This window comes from Mixophyes fleayi, chromosome 6 (genome assembly GCF_038048845.1).
Source record: "Mixophyes fleayi isolate aMixFle1 chromosome 6, aMixFle1.hap1, whole genome shotgun sequence".
Taxonomy (NCBI): Eukaryota; Metazoa; Chordata; class Amphibia; order Anura; family Limnodynastidae; genus Mixophyes; species Mixophyes fleayi.
In genome coordinates, this window is record NC_134407.1 from 99,523,119 (window position 1) to 99,544,595 (window position 21,477).

General features: G+C 38.1%; 2 protein-coding genes across 4 annotated transcripts in view; both read right to left on the minus strand.

The window, feature by feature from the left end:
* The window catches only part of POLR3A (RNA polymerase III subunit A), a 614,347-nt gene that overhangs the window by 244,209 nt on the left and 348,661 nt on the right, over positions 1–21,477 (minus strand). The gene's annotated exons all lie outside the window — the stretch shown is intronic.
* Positions 1–21,477, minus strand: part of DLG5 (discs large MAGUK scaffold protein 5) — a 159,790-nt gene that overhangs the window by 39,894 nt on the left and 98,419 nt on the right. For 2 of the 3 annotated variants that reach the window (XM_075217086.1, XM_075217085.1), the window contains exons 16-22: positions 12,096–13,013; positions 11,157–11,292; positions 10,886–11,030; positions 10,507–10,628; positions 8,369–8,443; positions 3,946–4,114; positions 1,014–1,091 (exon numbers count right to left, since the gene is read on the minus strand). In XM_075217086.1, the coding sequence (XP_075073187.1) occupies positions 1,014–1,091; positions 3,946–4,114; positions 8,369–8,443; positions 10,507–10,628; positions 10,886–11,030; positions 11,157–11,292; positions 12,096–13,013 (1,643 nt within the window). The remainder of the gene's footprint in view (positions 1–1,013; positions 1,092–3,945; positions 4,115–8,368; positions 8,444–10,506; positions 10,629–10,885; positions 11,031–11,156; positions 11,293–12,095; positions 13,014–21,477) is intronic. The other variant, XM_075217087.1, reaches the window with a different exon arrangement.

Below are 21,477 nucleotides of genomic sequence, written 5' to 3' on the forward strand. Positions count from 1 at the left end.
TGAACTTGTAAAACCTGGTAAAATTGTGGACAGAAGACCAGGTAGCCGCCTGACACAGCTGCTCAGACAAAGTGCCACGCCTCACTGCGAGGATACAAAGAGCTTCTGACAGGATTTCCTCAGTCCTCATGTCCAATAAATCCGTGGCTGCTGCAGTAATGTAGCTACCCTTTGCCACTGTGTTCCTAGTGGGATAAATACCCTTTGAAGGGGTTGCTGCCTGACCTGTCATAACACCTGCACAAAACTCAGACACCCTGAATCTAGTTGTGCACCATCGTCTACGAGTCTGCCACTATAACCTTAAAAGGGGAGAAGGAGCCCAGTGCAGTGGATGAATACCCATGCCCCCCCCCCCCCCCCCCACTGCCCTATGGTGAACAGGGGAGCCTTCCCTTGCCCAGGGGAGTGGAGACTGCAGAACTGGAGGACTGCCTCAGTAACAACTGCCGCAGTGAGCGGCAAACATAGTACTAACAAATGAAAATAAATTAAATTAAAGAAGGAATAAACAAAAATGCTAGACAGCCCTGTAAAAAAAGCAGCTAGATTCCATGGGAGTGGTATAGAAGGGATGAGCTTTTCCTTTGATCAAATTAACGAATAAGTGTCCAGCTCCACTGTTGCCTTTCAACATATTTTTAAACCAATAGCTGCACATCAGTGTCCAAAAATAAACAAAGTGCAATGTATCTGCCTCCATCTGTACATTTTCTCTGTTCATACCCATTCCAATACACCAGGAGGATCACTTCATGCATCAACATGCAAAAGTTTAAGAGGAGATGACCCTTAATACTTCAATTACAGTAAAGACCAGCAAGTGAAATGCAGACCCCCACCCAAAACAGCCGGTAAGAAAATAAATGGTATAGGGACTGCAAGAAAGCATTCCAGCATGCCACCAGAGTGGGAGGATACAGAAGCTGTATGAAAAGCAGCAGAGCACCGGCACAATTAAGGAGGAGACTTAAGCAGAAGTCAATAGTAAGACAGACAGAGAAGTGGCAGACCTCAAGCACCTTACTGAGGAAAACCTGGGCCTAGAATGGGCTGGAAGCCTCAATAAGGACCTGGTGCGGAAAACATATCTGGAAGATGAGAAATGAGGAAGGAAGTAATAACGGCTTTGGGGGGGGGGGGGGGGGGGGGAGTGAGGGAAGCATTACAAGGTGTGCGGTGGGTAGGATAATATGACAAAGAGAAACAAAAAGTTAGAGAGCACCACAGAGTGAAAGTTATCTCAAGAGAAAGCAGAGTGTAAGCAAGAGAAAAGGAAAACCGGAAAAGTCCATGCATATATTGTGGGCAACGCGAAGGTGAGAAATGGTAACATGGTAGTAATGACAGAAAGATAGCAGAATTGAACAAAGTTACATGTGGGACATGGTGAGCATAGCACATATAATGCATCACATGTAGTTTGGAATGAGATATGGAACAACAGACCATGTTAAAAGAAGGGAAAAGAGGAAAGAATAAAAAGAACATGAATTAATAATAGCTGACATTTAAGAGACACACCATTAAAACCATTACAAACACAAGACAAAGAATTGCAGGTTTTACAGCCTTGATTAGCTGTAGAACTTTCCTTAATGTAAGCACATATTAGAGCTTCAGTGCACATATCAGAATTGTCAGATATATATATATATCTATATATATCTATATATATCTATATATATATCTATATATATCTATATATATCTATATATATATCTATATCTATATATATATAAAAAGAGATGGAGGAGGAGGCGCACAATAGTGTAGTATATTGGTATAAAAATGGGATCACACAAAAATCCACAATAGGACCAAGAACACCAGTGGAGAAGAAACCAGAAACCAAATATTATAGTACATCACCCTATTGCAATAAGGGTGTAAGCGTACCAGATGTAAATATTGCAGCTTATCTCAAGTAATCACAGTGACTGAACTTGCAGAACTTGAATGAAACACCCATGTTTTCATATACCACGTGGAAGTTCTGCAAGTTCAGTCACTGTGATTATTTGAGATAAGCTGCAATATTTACATCTGGTACGCTTACACCCTTATTGCAATAGGGTGATGTAGTACTATAATATTTGGTTTCTGGTTTCTTCTCCACTGGTGTTCTTGGTCCTATTGTGGATTTTTGTGTGATCCCATTTTTATACCAATATACTACACTATTGTGCGCCTTCTCCTCCATCTCTTTTTACAGGTTATTTCCATGCTACACCGCTTGGTATTAAGAGGATTGGCAGCCACCTGCACATGGTAAGTGTATTTTGAGAAGGTTTTAGACTTTGTTCTGGACTGTTGGTGATTTGCTACGAGCGCCATATTTTGTATCTTTCTATTTTGCTATATTATATATATATATATATATATACATATATATATATATATACATATATATATATATACACATATATATATATATATATACATATATACACACACACACAAGTTTAGGATCAAGTTATCTAGTATAAGTTTAGTGATCTAGGGCCTGATTCATTAAGGATCCTAACTTTTTATTTCAGTTTCCTGGACAAAACCATGTTACAATGCAAGGGGTGCAAATTATTATTTTTCACATAAGTTAAATACTGACTGTTTTCATGTAGCACACACATATTCACTTTAAATTTCAGTGTACACATAAGCTTTCAAGTATTTGTGTGCTACATGAAAAAACAGTCAGTATTTAACTTATGTGCAAAACAGAATACTAATTTACACCCCTTGCATTGTAACATGGTTTCGACCAGGAGACTGAAATAAGAAGTTTCTTAAGTTAAGATCCTTAATGAATCAGGCCCCTAGTCTTGAAGCTTACTTTAAACATGCAGTGTGCTTCATACATAAACTAATTTCTAATTGAGGAAAACTTGAGCTGAACATATAAACAGATGTCCCTAAACGTTTGCACAGGGTGACTGCACTTTTTCCTCTCTCTGTGTTTATGCTATAAACACACCTAAGAAGTTCTAAGTATATACTCCTCTACGCCTGCCTCTGCACTTTTGGACCTTTATGAACCTAGACACACAAAGAATGATGCAAGACCAACTGAGCCTGCCACTAGACTATGCCCATAAGCCATTTTGTTGGTATTATGGTATTAACATACATTAAAAAGGCTGAACGGTAAATTTTTGGAGGTGAGAAGCTTGTAGGACAGAGACACAAACAATGGTAGTCTAGTAAATGCATTTTGCTTTAAAATCAATGTCTTTATACTACTTGACAAAGAGAAAGAAGCAATGGTGGCTGATTAACACTGCATAGTTTGAAAAACGGAAGACTGAAAATAGTGTTCACACTGTCCTGGGTGTGAGAGAAGTAGAAATTGCCAGGAACTGTTTTATTCGGTGCCTGGCACACTGCACGCACCACACTATAGTATTGAAAGTGAACATTATGTGCTGCTCCCTAGTAGGGAAAGAAATTAAGTGACATGAGAAGAACTGCCCCTAGCAAAAGGCAGTCCCAAGGCAGAAAATGAGACGTGTGCCATGCCTACTAGCACTACTGGATCCATGTAAATGTTATCAAATAAAAGCAAGTTACATCCAGTCTATATGGAATCCATTAGTGCTGACAAAAAGGAGAGAGCCATTAAGCAAACCAGAAGCTCAAAGTTAAAAATAATAATACAAATAGACAGCTTTACAATTAATTCCCATAACTGGTATCCTTACACTTGCGAGCAGCTGATTACATTTGTTTAGGTAAATGAATAGGTTTACACTATGATGTAGAATAAACAAGAAGCAGATTTTCTTTTTTAAAAAAAGGTCTCACTAATTTTGACCATTTTCACAGTTTATCCAACTAAGTACGCACCTCAAGCGTAAAATAGGCATCATCCTAAACAGTGGAACCCTCTGTCATGAAGTGGCCAATTTAGTTCCAGAAAAATAATTAATACAAATAAGATTTTACCTGTCCTTTCTGCGTTCACCCATGGGTACAGTGCTGATGGAGATTCTGGGTAAGCTTGCAATCGAATTCTGTGACTGGCTACTTGCAAATGATGAAGTTTCCAAGTTGAGGGGAGAATGAGGAGGACTGGCCAGACTGGGGCTGCTGCACTCTGATTGTGACAGGGAGCCTGCAAGTATAAAAGCAGCACAATATAGACGGTCTTCTTCAAAGCAGATAAGTAACCAATTGAAGAATACTTTGATGAAGTACCCAGAGCCTGGTATGATGTGTTGTACAGCCCAAGAGAGTTGTTTGGTCAGGTGTGGTAGGGTTTATCGGCACTTTAAATGCCAACATAGTTTATCACTACAAAACGATACCAATTACCATTACACCAAGCTCAAAATATGTACTTATCATATAACCATCAGGAACTGTATCCGACACCTTGAATTATCTCTACATCTAAAATGCGACTGAAATAAATATGTACAGTAACAAATAACGTCACGTGGAATGGTCAGAGAAAGAACGGCGCTTTTAAAGCAGCAATGCCAGGCCCCACCGCCTGGATTACATTATATGGCAAGTACATATTTCGAGCTTGTCGGTATAATAGTAATCGGTATTGTTTTGTAGTGATAAACTATGTCCACTATGGTCAAAAGGAGTTAGCCAGCTTATATGGATGGACAGTAACACAGAAATTATCGAGAAATCTATTCCAGCTAACACCTCTCAGATTTATTGTAGGATGAACTGCTACAATATCGAGATAATTAACAGTGGGCATAGAGACAGCTAGGACCTAAAGCAAAGTTGCCATAAAGCTCCCTTCTTGACCCTCTGCTTAGTAACAAAGCGTCCCAATGGCCTCAGTGACATTTAAGTCCTGGGCCCACCTAATGCCTATAATTTCTTTGTGCATACAATTAGACTCTCCAACTGAAGTATTCTCATGAATTTTATTAAAGGGCATGCCAAGTCTTGCAGCTAGTATATGAGGCAAGTCGCCTATACAGAGCCACGTCGACTATACAGAGCCACGTCTGGCAGCTAGTATATGAGGCAAGTCGCCTATACAGAGCCACGTCTGACGGCAAAATATACTATACAGAGCCACGTCTGGCGGCAAAATAGACTATACAGAGCCACGTCTGGCGGCAAAATAGACTATACAGAGCCACGTCTGGCGGCTAGTTTAAAAAGCAGAGCACAATTTGTTAGTATATGTGCTTCTGATCTGAGAACCACTTCAGTATTCTAAGTGCTGTTAACAACTAGCAAACTGTATACAGCACTCTAGATGGTGAAAAATATGATGCTTATGCAGACCTCTGTTGGGTTGCCAAAATACACTTTAAAAGCAGCAGAGCATCAATAGCCCGTTAAGAGTGTTGAGTATTGTTTATTAGGCATTAATGGCAGCACATGGCATTCAAGCCTAGACAAAAGGAGGATCCAGAACAAACTGGCAGTGGAAAAATACCCAGACATGCATCCTCTGTTGTGACAGACCTTCCTGCATCCCTCTCATTAGTTATAGACTAAGATATGAAGTGTGTAAAAATACAGCTTGAATGAGCAGGGTTTATAGGGTTTGTGTTTTTACAGCGTAAATAAATTATTTAAAAACAAAACAAAAAAACCCTAAACATCCTAGATAAGTAGGTCAATGATAAAGGTCAAGTAGAGCATCTGTATTAGGCCTCCCTGATCCTCAATTGTCCAGTGAAGACACATGCAATATTTGTTTCTGCAAGATATTCATTGATGGGGTGTTATTGCCTTGAAGGCTTGTTCAGTGGCATGGTCATAAGCATACTGCCAACAAGCGATCTGTTGATTCCTATGCAGTCTTGCACAGATTATACACACGTCGACATTCACAATATAGACAACCACAATGCAGACATTGAAAGACCAATGCCTGCGGGTCCGGCAGCTATCCCGCCGTTATTGGTCTTTTAATGTCAGCATTGTGGTTGTCGATATTGTGAATGTCAACAATCACACTGTCGATATTTTTCAAGCTGTCCCCAGAATGGGTGTGTCAGCATTTAGCCTGCCGACATTTCCAGTGTTGCAATTGATAGCCGATAGCAATATATTAATTAACTTGTATGGATTAGCTGCCACCTTGACTCAAGGGCATCTTCATGTCAGATTTGTTAAACATTTTTGTCCTTTGATGCGACAACAGTAAAAAATGGTTTCCAGTGCACCGGGCTCATCGCTGCTTTCATCGACATTATGGTGGAGCAACTGGCTGGTGTCAAATACCAAGTTATCTACACAGCTGTTATATCTTTTGGCAAACAATAAAAGATATTTCTCCTAAATATAGTGTTCCTATTCAAAAAATCTGCCTGGGTATTGATGTGCTTGCAGATGGAAAACGTATGTTTTGAAAAACAGCACAACGTTCAACGCCAATATTGCAACACAGGTTTTCTATTGAGTGCATAGGGCGAGAACTGTGATGAATCAGGACATTTAAGAGGTACAGATTTCAATTTGTCTAGCTTTTTTGTTGGTAATTCTCATTAATTATTTCAATAACGATCAGCAATGGGAAAAAGCATGTTTTAGCTTTTTTCTCTAGTATTAGACTAGTTACAATTAATCAGAACTGATTACATATACGGATGCATAATAAGGGGATTTGTGTACTTCTTGTTAAATCCCTTTCTCTGTGGCTGTAGGGGGGCACAGACGGTGGGTTAATTTTCACTCCTAGGGGGCAGGGCACTAGAGAAAGAACCAACCTCTTCTCCTTCCTATAAACCCTCTTGGTATCCCCTCAGTTTATTTTCTTTTATAAGGGGTTACTACACTTATGTGTACCATTTATGTGATCAAACACACTTAATGGCATACCGCAATTTATTGCTATTGTTTTAACTCCTTTGCATTGAGACTATTTTAACAATTTTTGGGTTGGTCATATTCTAAAATCAATATCAGTAATTTGTTTATGTAGTGGCCATGTTAAACCTTATTTTTTTTTTTTTTTTTTTAAGAAGCCTTTCAATTTTCAGCAAATACCATTAGCTTGCGTCTCACTTCAGTCACTACAATCTACCTAAAATGGACAAAAATGTGTTTTATTTTAAGTGAAATTGTAAGAAAGTTAACTAAAAGCAAATGTATTATTTTTTGCAAACACCACTAATAAATACTTTGTCACTCATGCTTTGGCATCAATCCACCTTTCCAAAACAGTAAAAGGCAGGAGTTTATAGACCGTTTGTCATAATATCTGCACTTGAAAATGATAAGCATTTTTTCTTTACTTTTTGCTAGTTTGCACTGCCTTGAATAAAAAACAAAAAATTGTAGGACTAAAATGGGTAGCCCAAAAAGGCATACCATTTTGAAAACTAGACAAATGAGGGAACCCTTGAGCCCATTTAAACCAGGATGGGAGAAATGTGGCATTATAACCCCACCCCTTTCTGAACTTACCCTACACTACATAAAGCGTTAGTAGTTATTTACTGGTCATCAGCAGAAAGAAGGTTGCCCCTCAATCTCTAGGTGCCAGGATAAGGAAGATCTCTGCATTACAAAACCCCACCCTAGGCTTCCTAATGCTTTAGGTAGTATAGGGTGTTATGGTCTTGTGATCTCATAAAAGTGGGTATCATATGAAAAAGAGGGGACTCCCTTCTTTCAAACAAAAGTGCCTCTGAGTTTCTAGGTTTGGATGAATATAGTGGCCACAGGCCATTCCCTGGCTTTTCATTCTTTTTCCATAAGCAATGTGTGAGGAGGTTGACTTAACATCATCTCAATGACACCACTAAACTCTGCACCCATCACAATCAGCCACCAACTGTAAATAACAGTGGGAAACAGGTAAGCATAATCTTAAACTTCGTGGAACCCCCTGTGTGCTAAACAAGTCCTACTTGTCAATAACATAGAAGGGGGTTAAAGAATAATTCCAAATACTGTGAAAGTGGAAATACAGTTATGGGTGGAATATCCTACAGGCATGGTAACAAACAAAAAAAATCAAAAACAAAACAAAAAAAAAAAAAGGTTACTTATCTGGGGTCCAGCATTCAGGCCAGCCAGCGGGTTCCAGTCTCCTCCATCCACCACTGCACCTGCTGGCAGAATGTTATTGATGGATAACATGCTGCTGGCAGGAGCAGGTACGAATAAGACTTTGGAGTCCCACCAGATAGTCTGAATCTTCAAACCCCAGGCAAGTCACCATTTACTTTACTAGGCTAACCCACCCAAGACTGAATTTTCACTTTCAGGTGGAACTGTCCTTTGGAGATTCTGAGAGGTGGTAAATCCATTGACAAGTTCTCTCATACACTTTTCAGGTGATTTTAGCCCAAAACTAGACCACCACAACACACACACTAAATTTATGATCGGTTCCCCATGTTCAAAATCGATTTTAGGTTGGGTTGGAACTTACCCCTTTCTGAACCCATTGGGCACCTCAGGTATCGCGGGGTTAAGGGGATTTTAATACGTTCAGTTCTTGAGGATCCTGAAAGTTAGAAAGAGATATTGTAAAAGACATGCCAAAATAATTTAATAATTAATAACGGATTGGGAATTGCAAAATGATGACAAATTAGTATACTACAGAAAATGGTTTGTCTATCGTTATTCTTTCAATTAAACAAGAATATATTTAAATTTCCAGAAAACAAAAGAGCAGTTAAAACAAGTCGATTGATAGATATACAGTATATGAACATGTCTGTTCTAAGAAATGTATTAAAAGATTTGCAATATATTAAAGAAAATATAAATTGAGTGAACAAGAAAGAGCAGAACAATTCTATTTGGGAACTTTGCTTTACGTTTATTTAATTAATTCCACTCCACAACTACTCTGATTCTTCCTATTGATAACTTTATTAGGTCATTATATAACATTATACAGCCCTAATATTGAAACACAGACATCCAATCTAAATTTTAAGTCACAAATTACTATTTATGTTGTGTAAATTATTCTTTGCTGGCATTTGAGAATGGCAATCCTTCCCCAGTTCCCAAAAATAAACCTTCTTAAAGAGCCTCTCACAGTAATGGCACCTGTAAGAGGTCTCTCTTGTGCAGAGGTCAAGGAAAAATTAACTGATATGTATTTTAATTACATGATATTATATCAAATTGTAAAGCCTATTTGGAAAGGGTTTTTTTAAAAAAAAAAAAAAAAAAAAAAAAAGTACCGGTAATTATTAAAAATGTCTAAAATGACAAAACAAAATAGATACAGAGTAGTCGCCTTATAAATACAAACTAATCACAATAAATGCAGGATAGATTACATTTTGTAGATAATACAATGTATACCATGACAAGAAATTATAAATAAGTACTGTAGAAATATTAAAAGAATAACATAAACATGTTCTAAATTTAATACAATAATTTGAATCTCTAATACCTAATTAATTTACATAAAAGGTATGATGGCCCAGCAGCACAGCTAGAAATAACAATGCCTGCAACATAGTTGAAAATAAGCCACAGACCATATCTGTTTATATTTTTATTCACACTCTAGTGAAATATATTTCTCTTATGGCTGATAAATTTAACTAACCAACCCAATCCAATTTTGATAGCACAGACCATCTTTATCCAACCAGGATCTTACTATGATCATCTTGGCTAATGTAAATAAATTCAGGAAATACTGTCTTGTATAGTTATCCATTTTTGACTTTAAAGACAGGCCAAAGATTAGACAAGGAGAACAACTATTTTGAGTCGTATTAAATACAATTCCTACAAAGTGTATATAAGATGATATATTGTACCAGCCAAACTAAATAAAATATAACTATCATTCCCTATGTTGGACAGGGTGAAAACTGTCCATATTTGTTGAAATAAAAAAATGTTTACTTTTCGAGGTTCAGACCTTATTAGACTATATCTTACAAATAAATATTAAACTGCCCTTCTTTACCATGTTTCCTTATTTTAACAAAATCTCAAATAAGCAATCATTTTATTTTACATGCTGGGAAGTATGTCATAGCTAAATTATGCAAACAATCTATTATACATTCTGTTTAAGTAGTTAAGAATAACATTTGGTTCAGAGCTTCTAAGGAGAAAATTACGTATCAACTACAAGAAAAATGACCAGATATGGGAACACTGGCTTTCCTATTATATTATAAAATAGAATATAAGAATCACATCTACTTCTTAGAAGACTTCTTGTCAGTATAGAATCTAGAGAAATAGGGTACCATGAGTGTCCACCAAGCTCCTTTCCTTTCTTCCCTCTGCCTGATTCCTCTCTAACCGCTTCTCTCTCAGTTTTAAAAATAATGAAATAAAAGATGACAAGGAAGTAGGAATTATGTTTTATCAAAAATGTACTTTGTTACTCTTAAAAGTTATGTGAATAATTGCCAACTGAAAGAAGCAAAATGACAAGCAATATTTGGGGAGTATAAGAATGTAAGTGTAAGGCCTCCAGAGAAAATGTGCTTTGCTCAGATTCCTTCCCCTTCAAGAAAAAACAAAAACCAGGTCATTTCAAAAAAGAATCATAAAGTGGTGAAAAACACGTTTACTTACCGAGACGAGCACTGGAAGGGAGAGAGTTGGAGCCGTGGGGAACTCTAGGACGGGAGGTATCGCAGTATTCAACAGGGTGTTTATGACTCAGATCTAAGCTTAAGCGGCCATGGTGTTGTGCACTGTGTGAAATTAGCATATGGTTATCAATGAATCATATCTTTTTACTTAGATTAAATATTTTCTTACAAACTGTGTCTGGAGCACATAATTGATACAATTACAAATAGACTACAGTACACTAGATTATAATAGAATGAAGAAAAACACAACGGCAAGCGAGTTTATGTGCACAGTGCTTTTGTAGTTAACAAATGGTTTTCATACTAACAATTAAGAAAACTAAAAAAATGGCTTAGAATATAGTGTGATGTATTACCTTTGATGCAAGTGCTGTGAGCAGACCTGGCCTGTGGAGGAGGGACAGTTATTAGACGGAACACGTTGACTCCAAGCGGTGTAGATTGGGTTCCTCAAAACTGCTGTCACAGCAGGACATGGGGCCAGGTTCCGAGGTACAGTACCTAAAACAAAATCACAGTATGCAAAATTTAGGCAGTGGATACAGTTTGCTTTAAGTATACATTACTATTTAAACAGAATTATCAGAACAAAAACGAATATATTAACAGTCCAGCTCAGGAACTCGCCTGACATTCCAGAACCATACAATGAAGCTGCAAAAATGTCGCTATGGCGGGGAGAACGTGTGGGAGAGAATCGAACCCACTCATAATTAAGTTCAGGAGATAGCCGATCCTCTGAGCCAGGAGAGAACTTCTGGGTCTAAGAAGAGGGACAGAGAGAAAAGTTGAGAAAAAAAAAAATAATTTGCAAAGAAACATCTAAATACTTAACACTCAGGTACGTAGTCTTCAAAAGGCCTTGATATATCTTTATAGGTCATTTCAACACTTGAGCTCAAAGAGTAAAGAAAGAATTAACACTAGGTCAAGTTAATCCAATCTGTATTAGAACCATAAACATCAACTATATGCTGCGTACGTTTGTGCAAGTTATGATTGTGCACTATTTAATCAATGCTTAGGTTTCTCATAACCTCATTATTTTGACTTAATTTGTTGCTGAACTAACACATCCACAATCCTCAGTCAAGGGCTGAATGAGCAAAGAATGAGAATGAAACCTGTGGTTTCAGAATCAGCTGGAGAACTATAGCAATTTCTTGCGAAAAAAAATCACAAGTGTGTCTCTGTAACTAAGCTGTCAAAGTATTTGCAAACTAGCCTTGTTCTACCAGAAGTCTTGATGATATTATACTTATCTTATTAGATGCTGGAAAATATATGTACTAAAACAGTGAAATGCAAAATGGAAGAGTAACATCTGTCACACGCGAGATAAACAGTATAATGTCAAGTAAAAAAAATGGAGACCTTAATAACACTTTTGTAGAGCATTTACATACAATTTTTATGATGTGCCTTCCTGGAGAATTAATTCACTTAATATTCACAATAAATAAAGTTTAATGTATTGTTATCATAGGATATGTATAAAAGAAAACAAAAAAATAATAATAATGTCCTGATTAAATAAAAATATAAGATTGCAGCACAAGAACTCACTTGAAGTGTGTGAATAGTTACAGGTGTTAGGCGGTGCTTTGATGCTGGTGCAGACAATGGTCTTGGCCTCTTCACTTCAGGCTCTTCTGCCCTTTGCAAGCAGCTTTCCACCTCCCCACCTCCTCTACAGCCTGGCAAAGTACAATCTGTCCCATCCTCTCTACAGCATTTCCCAACTCCCCTATTATGGTGGGTCTTGTGAGAGCCTTCTTGGGAGCTAGTGGCAAGAGAGGCAGGTGAAGGGCTAGTAGGTGGTGAACCAGCAGTTACAGTGGAATCAGAAGCAGAACTAGACTGGTGCCGATGTTTAAATTTGATGGAGTCACTGCGCTTGGGAGGAGTTGGGGGAGTTGGTGGCCTGTCTCCCTTTGAAGACTGAGGTAAATGGTTCATGACTGGTCCAGGGGGGATAAAGTTTAGTTTTGGAGGTGTCTGAGGCCTCTTGAAAGTGTCAGGATCAAAGATGGATTTCCTCTGCCTGGGTCTCTTGAAGACTGTGAACTCACTCTGGGAGTGTCCAGGGCTGACCATAACTTTAGGCCACGTACCACTGCTTCGCTTTCCAGTGGATGCTTCAACTAGTGCATTCGTAATAGCATCTGTGTAGCCAAGTGGACGCCCCTCCTCCTCTAGCAAGTCATAGCCACGCCCCATGAAAACCTCTCCACCTATGGACCCCAAACTATGTTCGGAGTGACTATGACAGCTCAGCTGAAGAGCTCTCTCTGATCCACTACGGTCTCCCATCTTTTTTGTATGATCAAGGATGTCAGTACGAAATATGTCAGTCTGTGTCGAGCTGTTATTCTTTAGGTTCCTCTTATTTTGAGCCAGGATATTTGGAGGGAGAACGCGACATGACTCCTTAATGTTTTCAAAGAGGTTTTGTCCACTCCATGATATATTTGGTGGCAAAACCTTTAAAAAAAAATAATAATAATTTATTATATTATATTTAGATATAGATATATAAAAAAATAGTTTCTGCAATAGATTAAACCATATTTATTGTATGTTTACATTCTGCAATTGTTGCTATATTCTACATAAATTAACTATGATCAATATTATTTTGTAAAATAAGAAGAACAAACAATTACTAATTATACTACTCAATGTAACTTTATGTACAGTGCAGTAATTACCCCCTAGGAGAATGTACACTAAGGGGGGAATAACATTTTCCCTGAAGTAGCGCAGCGTTAAACCTATTACTGTTATTACGGTAAATTTAAACCGGCTTTCTGCTTGCAGCTCAGGGAACTGAGAGCAAAAAGTCCGTGTTGAATCTACCGTAATAACGATATTTAAGCGCACTATTACCGTAATAACGGTAATAGTGCGCAGGCCGCGTTACTTTTTACAGTAACGCGGCCAATTAAATTCCCTCCTGAGAGCAGGATACATCAAAAAGTAGTTTATTGTGCCGTCTGCAAAGCACCCCCCCTCGAGATGCTGTTTCCAAACAGCAGGATTTATCACAGGAGGATTGTCTATGTGGAGCTTGTGATTTTACTGCTGTCTGATTTCAAGTGCTGTTTGTTTAAAGTGTGGAGTTAGATCCAGTAAGAATTGCTGTGCTGTGCTGAGAGTGTGATATAGTTTGGGGAATTATTCTGTGTGTTTATTGAAGGAGATTCGTTTTTCTGTGTGTTATTAAGTATCCCTTTTTTCTGTTTCCTTTTTTTTCTTCCTTCTGTTAGAGCTAGTGGGTGTGGTTTAATTGCATAAGTTAATACAGCTGGTTAGTGCAAGCTCTATTTAACAGGAGGTAGTAAGCGATTTCATTGAGCTTGTGGTTTCACTGCTGTCTGATTTCAAGTGCTGTTTGTTTAAAGTGTGGAGTTGAATCCAGGAAGGGGTTTAATCTGGTAAGTGGCTAGGAAAGGCTAGTACTAAAGTTCACTGTAGGCTATAAGAAGATAGGTTAGCCATAATAAGATGAGTAGTAGCAGGCTTGATGATCTCACGCAATGCATATCTTGTCATATGTATGCACACTTGGAGCAAGTGTTCCAAGGTTTATACCTCTGTGAGAAATGTGAGCAATTGGTCTCTTTGGAAGCCCAGGTAACTGATCTAAAGCAGACCATTGCAACATTGAGAGACATTGTCAACCTGGAGCAGAGTTTACAGCTCACCGTTGATGCGTTAGCTGAGCAGGGTGGAGCAGAGACAGAGGAGGATGCACAGGTAGGCAGCTGGGTAACAGTTACTAGGGGTAGCAGGGGGAGGAAGAGGCAGGCCAGTTCTGAGCTAAGCAATCCCAGCAGATTTGCCAGATTGGATAAAGATACTGTGGAAGGCAGTTCAGAATTGGTAGAGTTGGATGAGACTGCTTCCTCTAGCAACCAGGGGAATGGTCTCTCCAACATAGAGGGGACCAAAGTTACTCAGGGACCCAGGCAGATTGTGGTGGTAGGGGATTCAATTATTAGGAAGGTAGATAGGGCAATCTGTTACCGGGACCGTGCATGCCGAACAGTGTGTTGTCTCCCGGGTGCTCGGGCTGGGCATATTGCGGATTGGGTGGACAGATTGTTAGAAAGGGGCTGGGAATGACCCAGCGGTTTTGGTGCATGTTGGCACCAATGACCGAGTTAGAGGAAGAAGGGGTGTCCTAAAGAATGATTTCAGGGACATAGGTCGCAAACTTAAGGCAAGGACATCCAAGGTAGTATTTTCAGAAATACTACCTGTGCCACGCGCTAGTCCAGGGTGGCAGCGGGAGATTAGGGAGGTTAATGCGTGGCTAAAAGATTGGTGTAGGAAGGAGGGATTCTTAGAGCACTGGGCTGATTTCTCGGTCAGTTGCCATCTTTATTGTCGTGATGGATTGCACCTGAATGAGGAGGGGGCTGCAGTGCTAGGGGAGAGGATGGTTAGAAGGTTGGAGGCGATTTGAAACTAGGCTCTGGGGGTGATGGGCAAGCAAGTATTTATAGGATAGACATTGAGAGTAGTAAGAGTGGTCTTTAACAAGAGTCAAGGGGGTGGAGAGGGGGGAAAGGGAAGCATAGCCGATAAGGAGAGGCCTTTTTTAAAGCAAAAAGAAATACCTAAGGGAGGCAATAGACTTAAGTGTATGCTTGCAAATGCAAGAAGCCTGACCGGTAAAATGGGGGAGTTCGAATTAGTAGCAATGAATGAGCAGTATGATATTATAGGTATTACGGAGACCTGGTGGGATGATACACATGACTTGGCAGTCAACTTGTAAGGCTATTCTCTCTTCAGGAGGGATAGGGTAAATAAAAGGGGAGGAGGAGTATGTCTATATTAAGCCAGAATTAAAACCAAGTATTCAGGAAGTTATATACGAGAATATTGGTGATAATATAGAGGCATTGTGGGTGGAAGTATCCAGCGGTAGAAAAAGTTCAGAGAAGTTGCTGATAGGGATATGCTATAAACCGCCAGATATTAGTACGATTAAGGAAGCCCAACTTCTACAGCAAATTGAAAAGGCTACACAACTAGGTCAAATTTTAATTATGGGGGATTTTAATTATCCGGATATTGATTGGAGTACTGAGACCTGCAGTACAGCTAGGGGAAATAGGTTTCTGAGCACACTAAAAGACCATTACATGTCCCAATTAGTAGAGGTACAAACTAGGAACCGGACTATACTGGACCTAGTAATAACAGACTATGTAGACGTAATATCAAATATTCAAGTAAAGGAGCACTTGGGAAACAGTGATCATAATATGGTCTTATTTGAAATTAGTTTCCAGAAGCAACGGTATAAGGAATCAACTAGGACTTTAAACTTTAGAAAGGCAAATTTTAATATGCTAAAGGAGTCTATAAAGAGCATAGACTGGAACAAAGCCTTTGAAGGAAAAAATACGTTAGAAAAGTAGGCTGTCTTTAAAATGTTGTTGGAAACATACACGTATAAGTTCATTCCTATGGGAAATAAATGTAAAAGAATTAAGTCTAAACCAATGTGGCTAAATAAAAAGGTAAGGGAAGAAATGCAAAGGAAGACGCGTGCATTTAAATTGTTTAAATCTGAAGGGTCAAAGGAGTCCTTCCGTAGGTACAAGGAATGTAATAAAACATGCAAAAAGGAAATTAGATTGGCTAAATTAGAAAATGAAAGGCACATTGCAAAAGAAAGTAAGACAACCCCCAAAAAGTTTTTTAAGTATATAAATGGCAAAAGGATTAAAAAAGATAATATAGGACCCCTAAGAACTGAGGTGGGTGAATTGATAAATGATACTAAGGAAAAAGCAGAGGTAGTAAACACTTTATTTTCTTCAGTATTTACCAGAGAGGAACAAATGGCAGTAATACATAAAAATGGAAAAGAAACCATGCCATTAATTAATACTTGGTTGTCAGAGGAAGAAGTCCAAAGGCGACTGAAGAATATTAAGATAAATAAAGCTCCAGGTCCGGATGGCATACACCCAAGGGTCCTTATGGAGTTAAACTCGGAAATAGCTAGACCGCTATTCTTAATTTTCAGAGATTCAATCTCATCAGGCTCAGTACCAAGGGATTGGCGAATAGCCGATGTGGTGCCATTGTTTAAAAAGGGGATGAGATCACAACCAGAGAATTATAGACCTGTAAGCCTGACATCAATATTGGGGAAACTACTGGAAGGTATTTTAAGGGACAGTATTCAGGATTACTTGGTACGCAATAAAATTATTAGTGGGAATCAAAATGGATTTGTAAGGGATAGGTCATGTCAAACTAATCTAATTAGTTTCTACGAGGAAGTGAGTGGGAACTTAGACCAGGGCAGGAGAGTAGATGTGGTCTACTTAGATTTTGCAAAGGCCTTTGATACAGTGCCACACAAGAGGTTGGTTTACAAAATAAGGGAACTGGGTCTTGGAATCAATATTTGCACTTGGATCGAAAACTGGTTAGATAATAGGGAACAGAGAGTTGTGATAAATGGAACATTTTCTAATTGGTCAAAGGTCTTAAGTGGAGTACCTCAAGGTTCCGTGCTGGGGCCACTCCTTTTTATATATATTCATTAATGACCTTGGTGATGGTTTAGAGAGTAAAGTTTCTATTTTTGCAGATGACATAAAACTCTGTAAGGTAATAAAATCAGAGCAAGATGTAGCTTCTCTACAGAGGGACTTAAATAAACTGGAGGATTGGGCGGCTAAATGGAATATGAGGTTTAACACAGATAAATGTAAGGTTATGCATTCAGGGATCAAAAACAAGAACGCAATCTATAAATTAAATGGAATTAATTTGGGAGAATCTATAATGGAAAAGGATTTGGGAGTGCTCGTAGACAGTAGACTTAGCAATAGTGCTCAATGTCAAGTAGCAGCAAACAAAGTATTGGCATGCATAAAAAGGGGCATAGATGCAAGGGAAGACAGTGTAATTTTGCCACTGTATAAATCGTTGGTAAGACCTCATCTTGAATATGCAGTACAGTTCTGGGCACCACTCTATAAAAAAGATAATTTGGAACTAGAAAGGGTTCAGAGAAGGGCGACAAAATTGATAAAGGGTATGGAGTCATTAAGTTATGAGGAAAGATTAGACAGTTTAGGCATGTTTACTTTAGAAAAGAGGCGTCTAAGGGGAGATATGATTACTATGTACAAATACATTAGGGGTCAATACAGAGAGCTTTCATAGGAACTTTTTACCCCAAGGACCATACACAGGACACGTGGTCATCCCCTAAGGTTAGAGGAGAGGACATTTCTCAACCAGCAAAGGAAGGGGTTCTTTACAGTAAGGGCAGTCAAGATATGGAATTCATTGCCAGGGAAGGTTGTGATGGCAGATTCAATAGATATGTTTAAGAAAGGGTTAGACAATTTTTTAGCGGAAAGGTGTATCCAGGGATACGACCATTAATTAAAATGAAGGATAGTAGTGGATATAGGGTAAAAATAGGACTGCAATATTGAGTCTGGGGGAATTCTCACAATTGAAACAGATTGGCGGTTGCTTACTCTGGATCAATTTCAAATATAAGTACAGGATGGCAGGAGATCCAAAATAGGTTGAACTTGATGGACTGGTGTCTTTTTTCCACCTCATCAACTATGTTACTATGTATGAGAGAATGAAGTTAAAAAGTAGGATATTGAATAGTTTCATTAAGAGTGTGGACTCCTTTAATTTACATGCAAATGCACTATATTTCCTCTTCCTTCTCCACTAAGAGTTATTTTCTTAATATAAATTTAAGTGCCCTAAGCTAGATTTTAAAATCCTAACGCAAAACATTAAAGACCTGAACAACCCAACCAGGAAAGGTATCAATTAAGCATCTGTGCTCTTAGTAGTGGCCACAGGGCTTTCTTCATTGAATGACACATAGGCCACTTGAATACAGAGATAAACTACAGGAGGCAATTTTAATCCTACTGTGACTCTACCGTAGACCTATCTGACCTGTCCCCGTGATTGGTGAACTCAAACAGCAGCAAATATTTCAGGTGTGTGTATATATATTTGTCCCACTTTTGTATCTGGGAGGCTTAATACTTAATACACATGACCCAGAGTTCATTTTTGCTCAAATCATTTGAATGTTTATATACATATTGACTATATTTTTGGTCAACTCAAGGGTGTGATCAAAAGTACACATCTCTAGCATTATATGGGTTTGATAGCCAAAATATATCTGGTGACTAAATACTACTAATAATTATTATTATTATAAAGTATTGCTGTGTGACTTGTAACAAAACTGTGCAATTACGTTGCAGAGAGGTCTATTTGTGAATTGTGATCCTTAATAGTTTAGGCTCCACATCACGCTCAGGGGATAGTACAAAATTAGCCACCCCGGGGGGGAGAGAAGGAAATGTAAAGAAAGGAAAAAAATAAAAAGAAAAGAATAGGCCAAAGTTTCTGAATTATCAAAGATGATATTTTGAGTTGTTGTATAAGAACCAAATCAAAACTAGACTATAGATTCCCCTCTAGCACAGATTTGAGTATTTAACTTACTTCTGTACAGCTCTACCAAAAATAATTTGTACTTCATAGGGCAAAATTCTATGAAGAGAATAGTAAAGCAAATACAGTGGTGCTAGAAAGTTTGAGAACCCTTTAGAATTTTCTGAATTTCTGCAGATGTGACCTTAAATGTGTTAAGATCTTCATATAAGCAATACAAATAAACAAAGAAAAAAACTCATTAAATCAAAGTACACAATAAATAATAAAGGGTATACTTGTTTCCTTCATTTAGTGATCAAAATGATCACCATAACATTTCACACTATTACAGCAGTATATCAGTACTTTAAAATACTTACTAAGTAAATTAGGTATAAGTATATTTGCAAAATGAAAACGTCTGCAAGCCAATCCGCAAAGCAAAGAGTGCCCCTAAAAATGCACAATTTTTCAGATACAGATCAGTTGAAGAGGATTTGCACAATGTATAAAAAATAAACCAAACAAAAAAAATAAACTTCAACTTTTGTATCATCCAAAAGTGGAAAGTAGGCATGCATCTTGAAGTGAGCAGGGTGCACCATTAAGGAAGTGTCATCAGCTATTAAAAAAAACTAAAATTCTCTAAAGTCTCTGGTTCAAATTTGCAGTCCAATATTATAAAACTTTCCCTTTAGTCCTTGCCCCTAAACTTTCTTTGTTACTGAATTCCATAATGGAAGGAGAAAAAAAAGTTCCCTCTCCAAAGACATGATTAGAGCTCACACTGTAGACCTGATTTTTTTTTTTATTACATATGTGATTTTGACAGTAAATTTTAAACACAGCCTTTGACACTGAATTGAAATATCAACATATGGAATCTGCATAGGCTTTTATTAAAGGTGCACACATGAAACATTTTTGTCGTCCCATGCAGGGTCTATAAAATTCATTTGGAATCCAGGTACAATACGTCTTGGAACTTTGATGATTAGTTCTCACTGTAACAGGGCTAATGTGATAGACACTTTTCTGCGTGCGTATGCCCTGAAAGCATTTGATGTCACTGACCTTGGCTGATGCCTTTCCACAACTTTATCCCAGAGCAACTTTCTAACCATGTTTAATTCTTTGTTTTAGATTCCCAAAGAGATAAAAATATTCAATGGACTAATTACAGTTCAGCCCCCACTTAAGTATTTATGTATAAAGCTTCTAGACTCAAGGTGTTTCTTCCAATTTGATTCATCCACACCAGCCAGAATTTGTATGTAATCAACTGATGACCCTTGTAGAGAAACAAGATAACAGTATGGGAAGGGACCTCGAGATTTGAGCATGTCTAATTGTTGTTCTATCAAGATATTATATTAATCAACTCTATAAATATTTAAATAATTGGTATCTACCCCAATTCTGATTTCAGAACATCTTCCGTTCAGCATACATTATATGCATTCATGGCTGTGGGTCCAAGGCATCTGGGTCACTTGCCACCCAGAACTTAAACTAAGCATTTAATTAATGTTTTTGGTCCTACTTCCCCTATTCCCTGCCCTCCACACACCTTATTTCACCTAAATTTAAGGAACAGGCAAAACTTTCTCTCTCTCATTGGACATAGGGTCATGTCAGTTCACCCAGCCATGACACCCACCGACTCAGATTTTCATGAAACATGGTACACTTGATACTACCATATATCTACTAACCCGTGTAAAATTTATCTTCTCTAGGGCTCATAGTTTCTAAAATATAGGGGTCAAAGATATGTAAAATTTCTCAGACATGCCACTAATTCTTTTTTAGTGTGATATGTCTCCAAAAAATTTATCTCAGTGTAAAATCCACATATCACTTTGACATTTTTATCATTTGTCAATCACAATATGGGGATTGCAAAAAAAAAAAAAGTTTTATCAAAATTTAAAGGGGGCGAAGGCTTGTAAAGGCAAACTTGCCTTTACAAGCCATCGCCGCTTTAAATTTTACCTGCAAAGTCGCCGATTTCCGGTGACTTGCAGAAATCGGACATTCATACATTTACCACCTAGGGTTTCCTAAATGTTACTACAACCAAATTCCAGTAGCTCTAAGTCCCGCCTACTCTTGTGTTGGACCCACCTACAGTTGATTTGGTCCCGCCCATATGAGGCCACTTCAATAATTTTTTCCGGGGCCACTTTAAGTTCCCAATCCGCCCCTGACTATCATAAACACATGCTCTGTATGAATTTGTACTGATTTGTGACATATTGACTGGTGATGGATTCTTCTGATCTGAAAAATGGAAAATGGAATTGGAAGTTTTTATCTGAACAGTCTCACTTTTTTCCTATTGAATTGTTAGCTACAGGGGTGAAGTGATGAAATCCTCTTGTATCAGGAACTAATTTTGTCTTGGAAAAGCAGTCTTGTAGCTGCTTGTGTGTTTCTTTTGATATTAGCCTGAACTTGACTTGCAGTAATAGAAGACTTT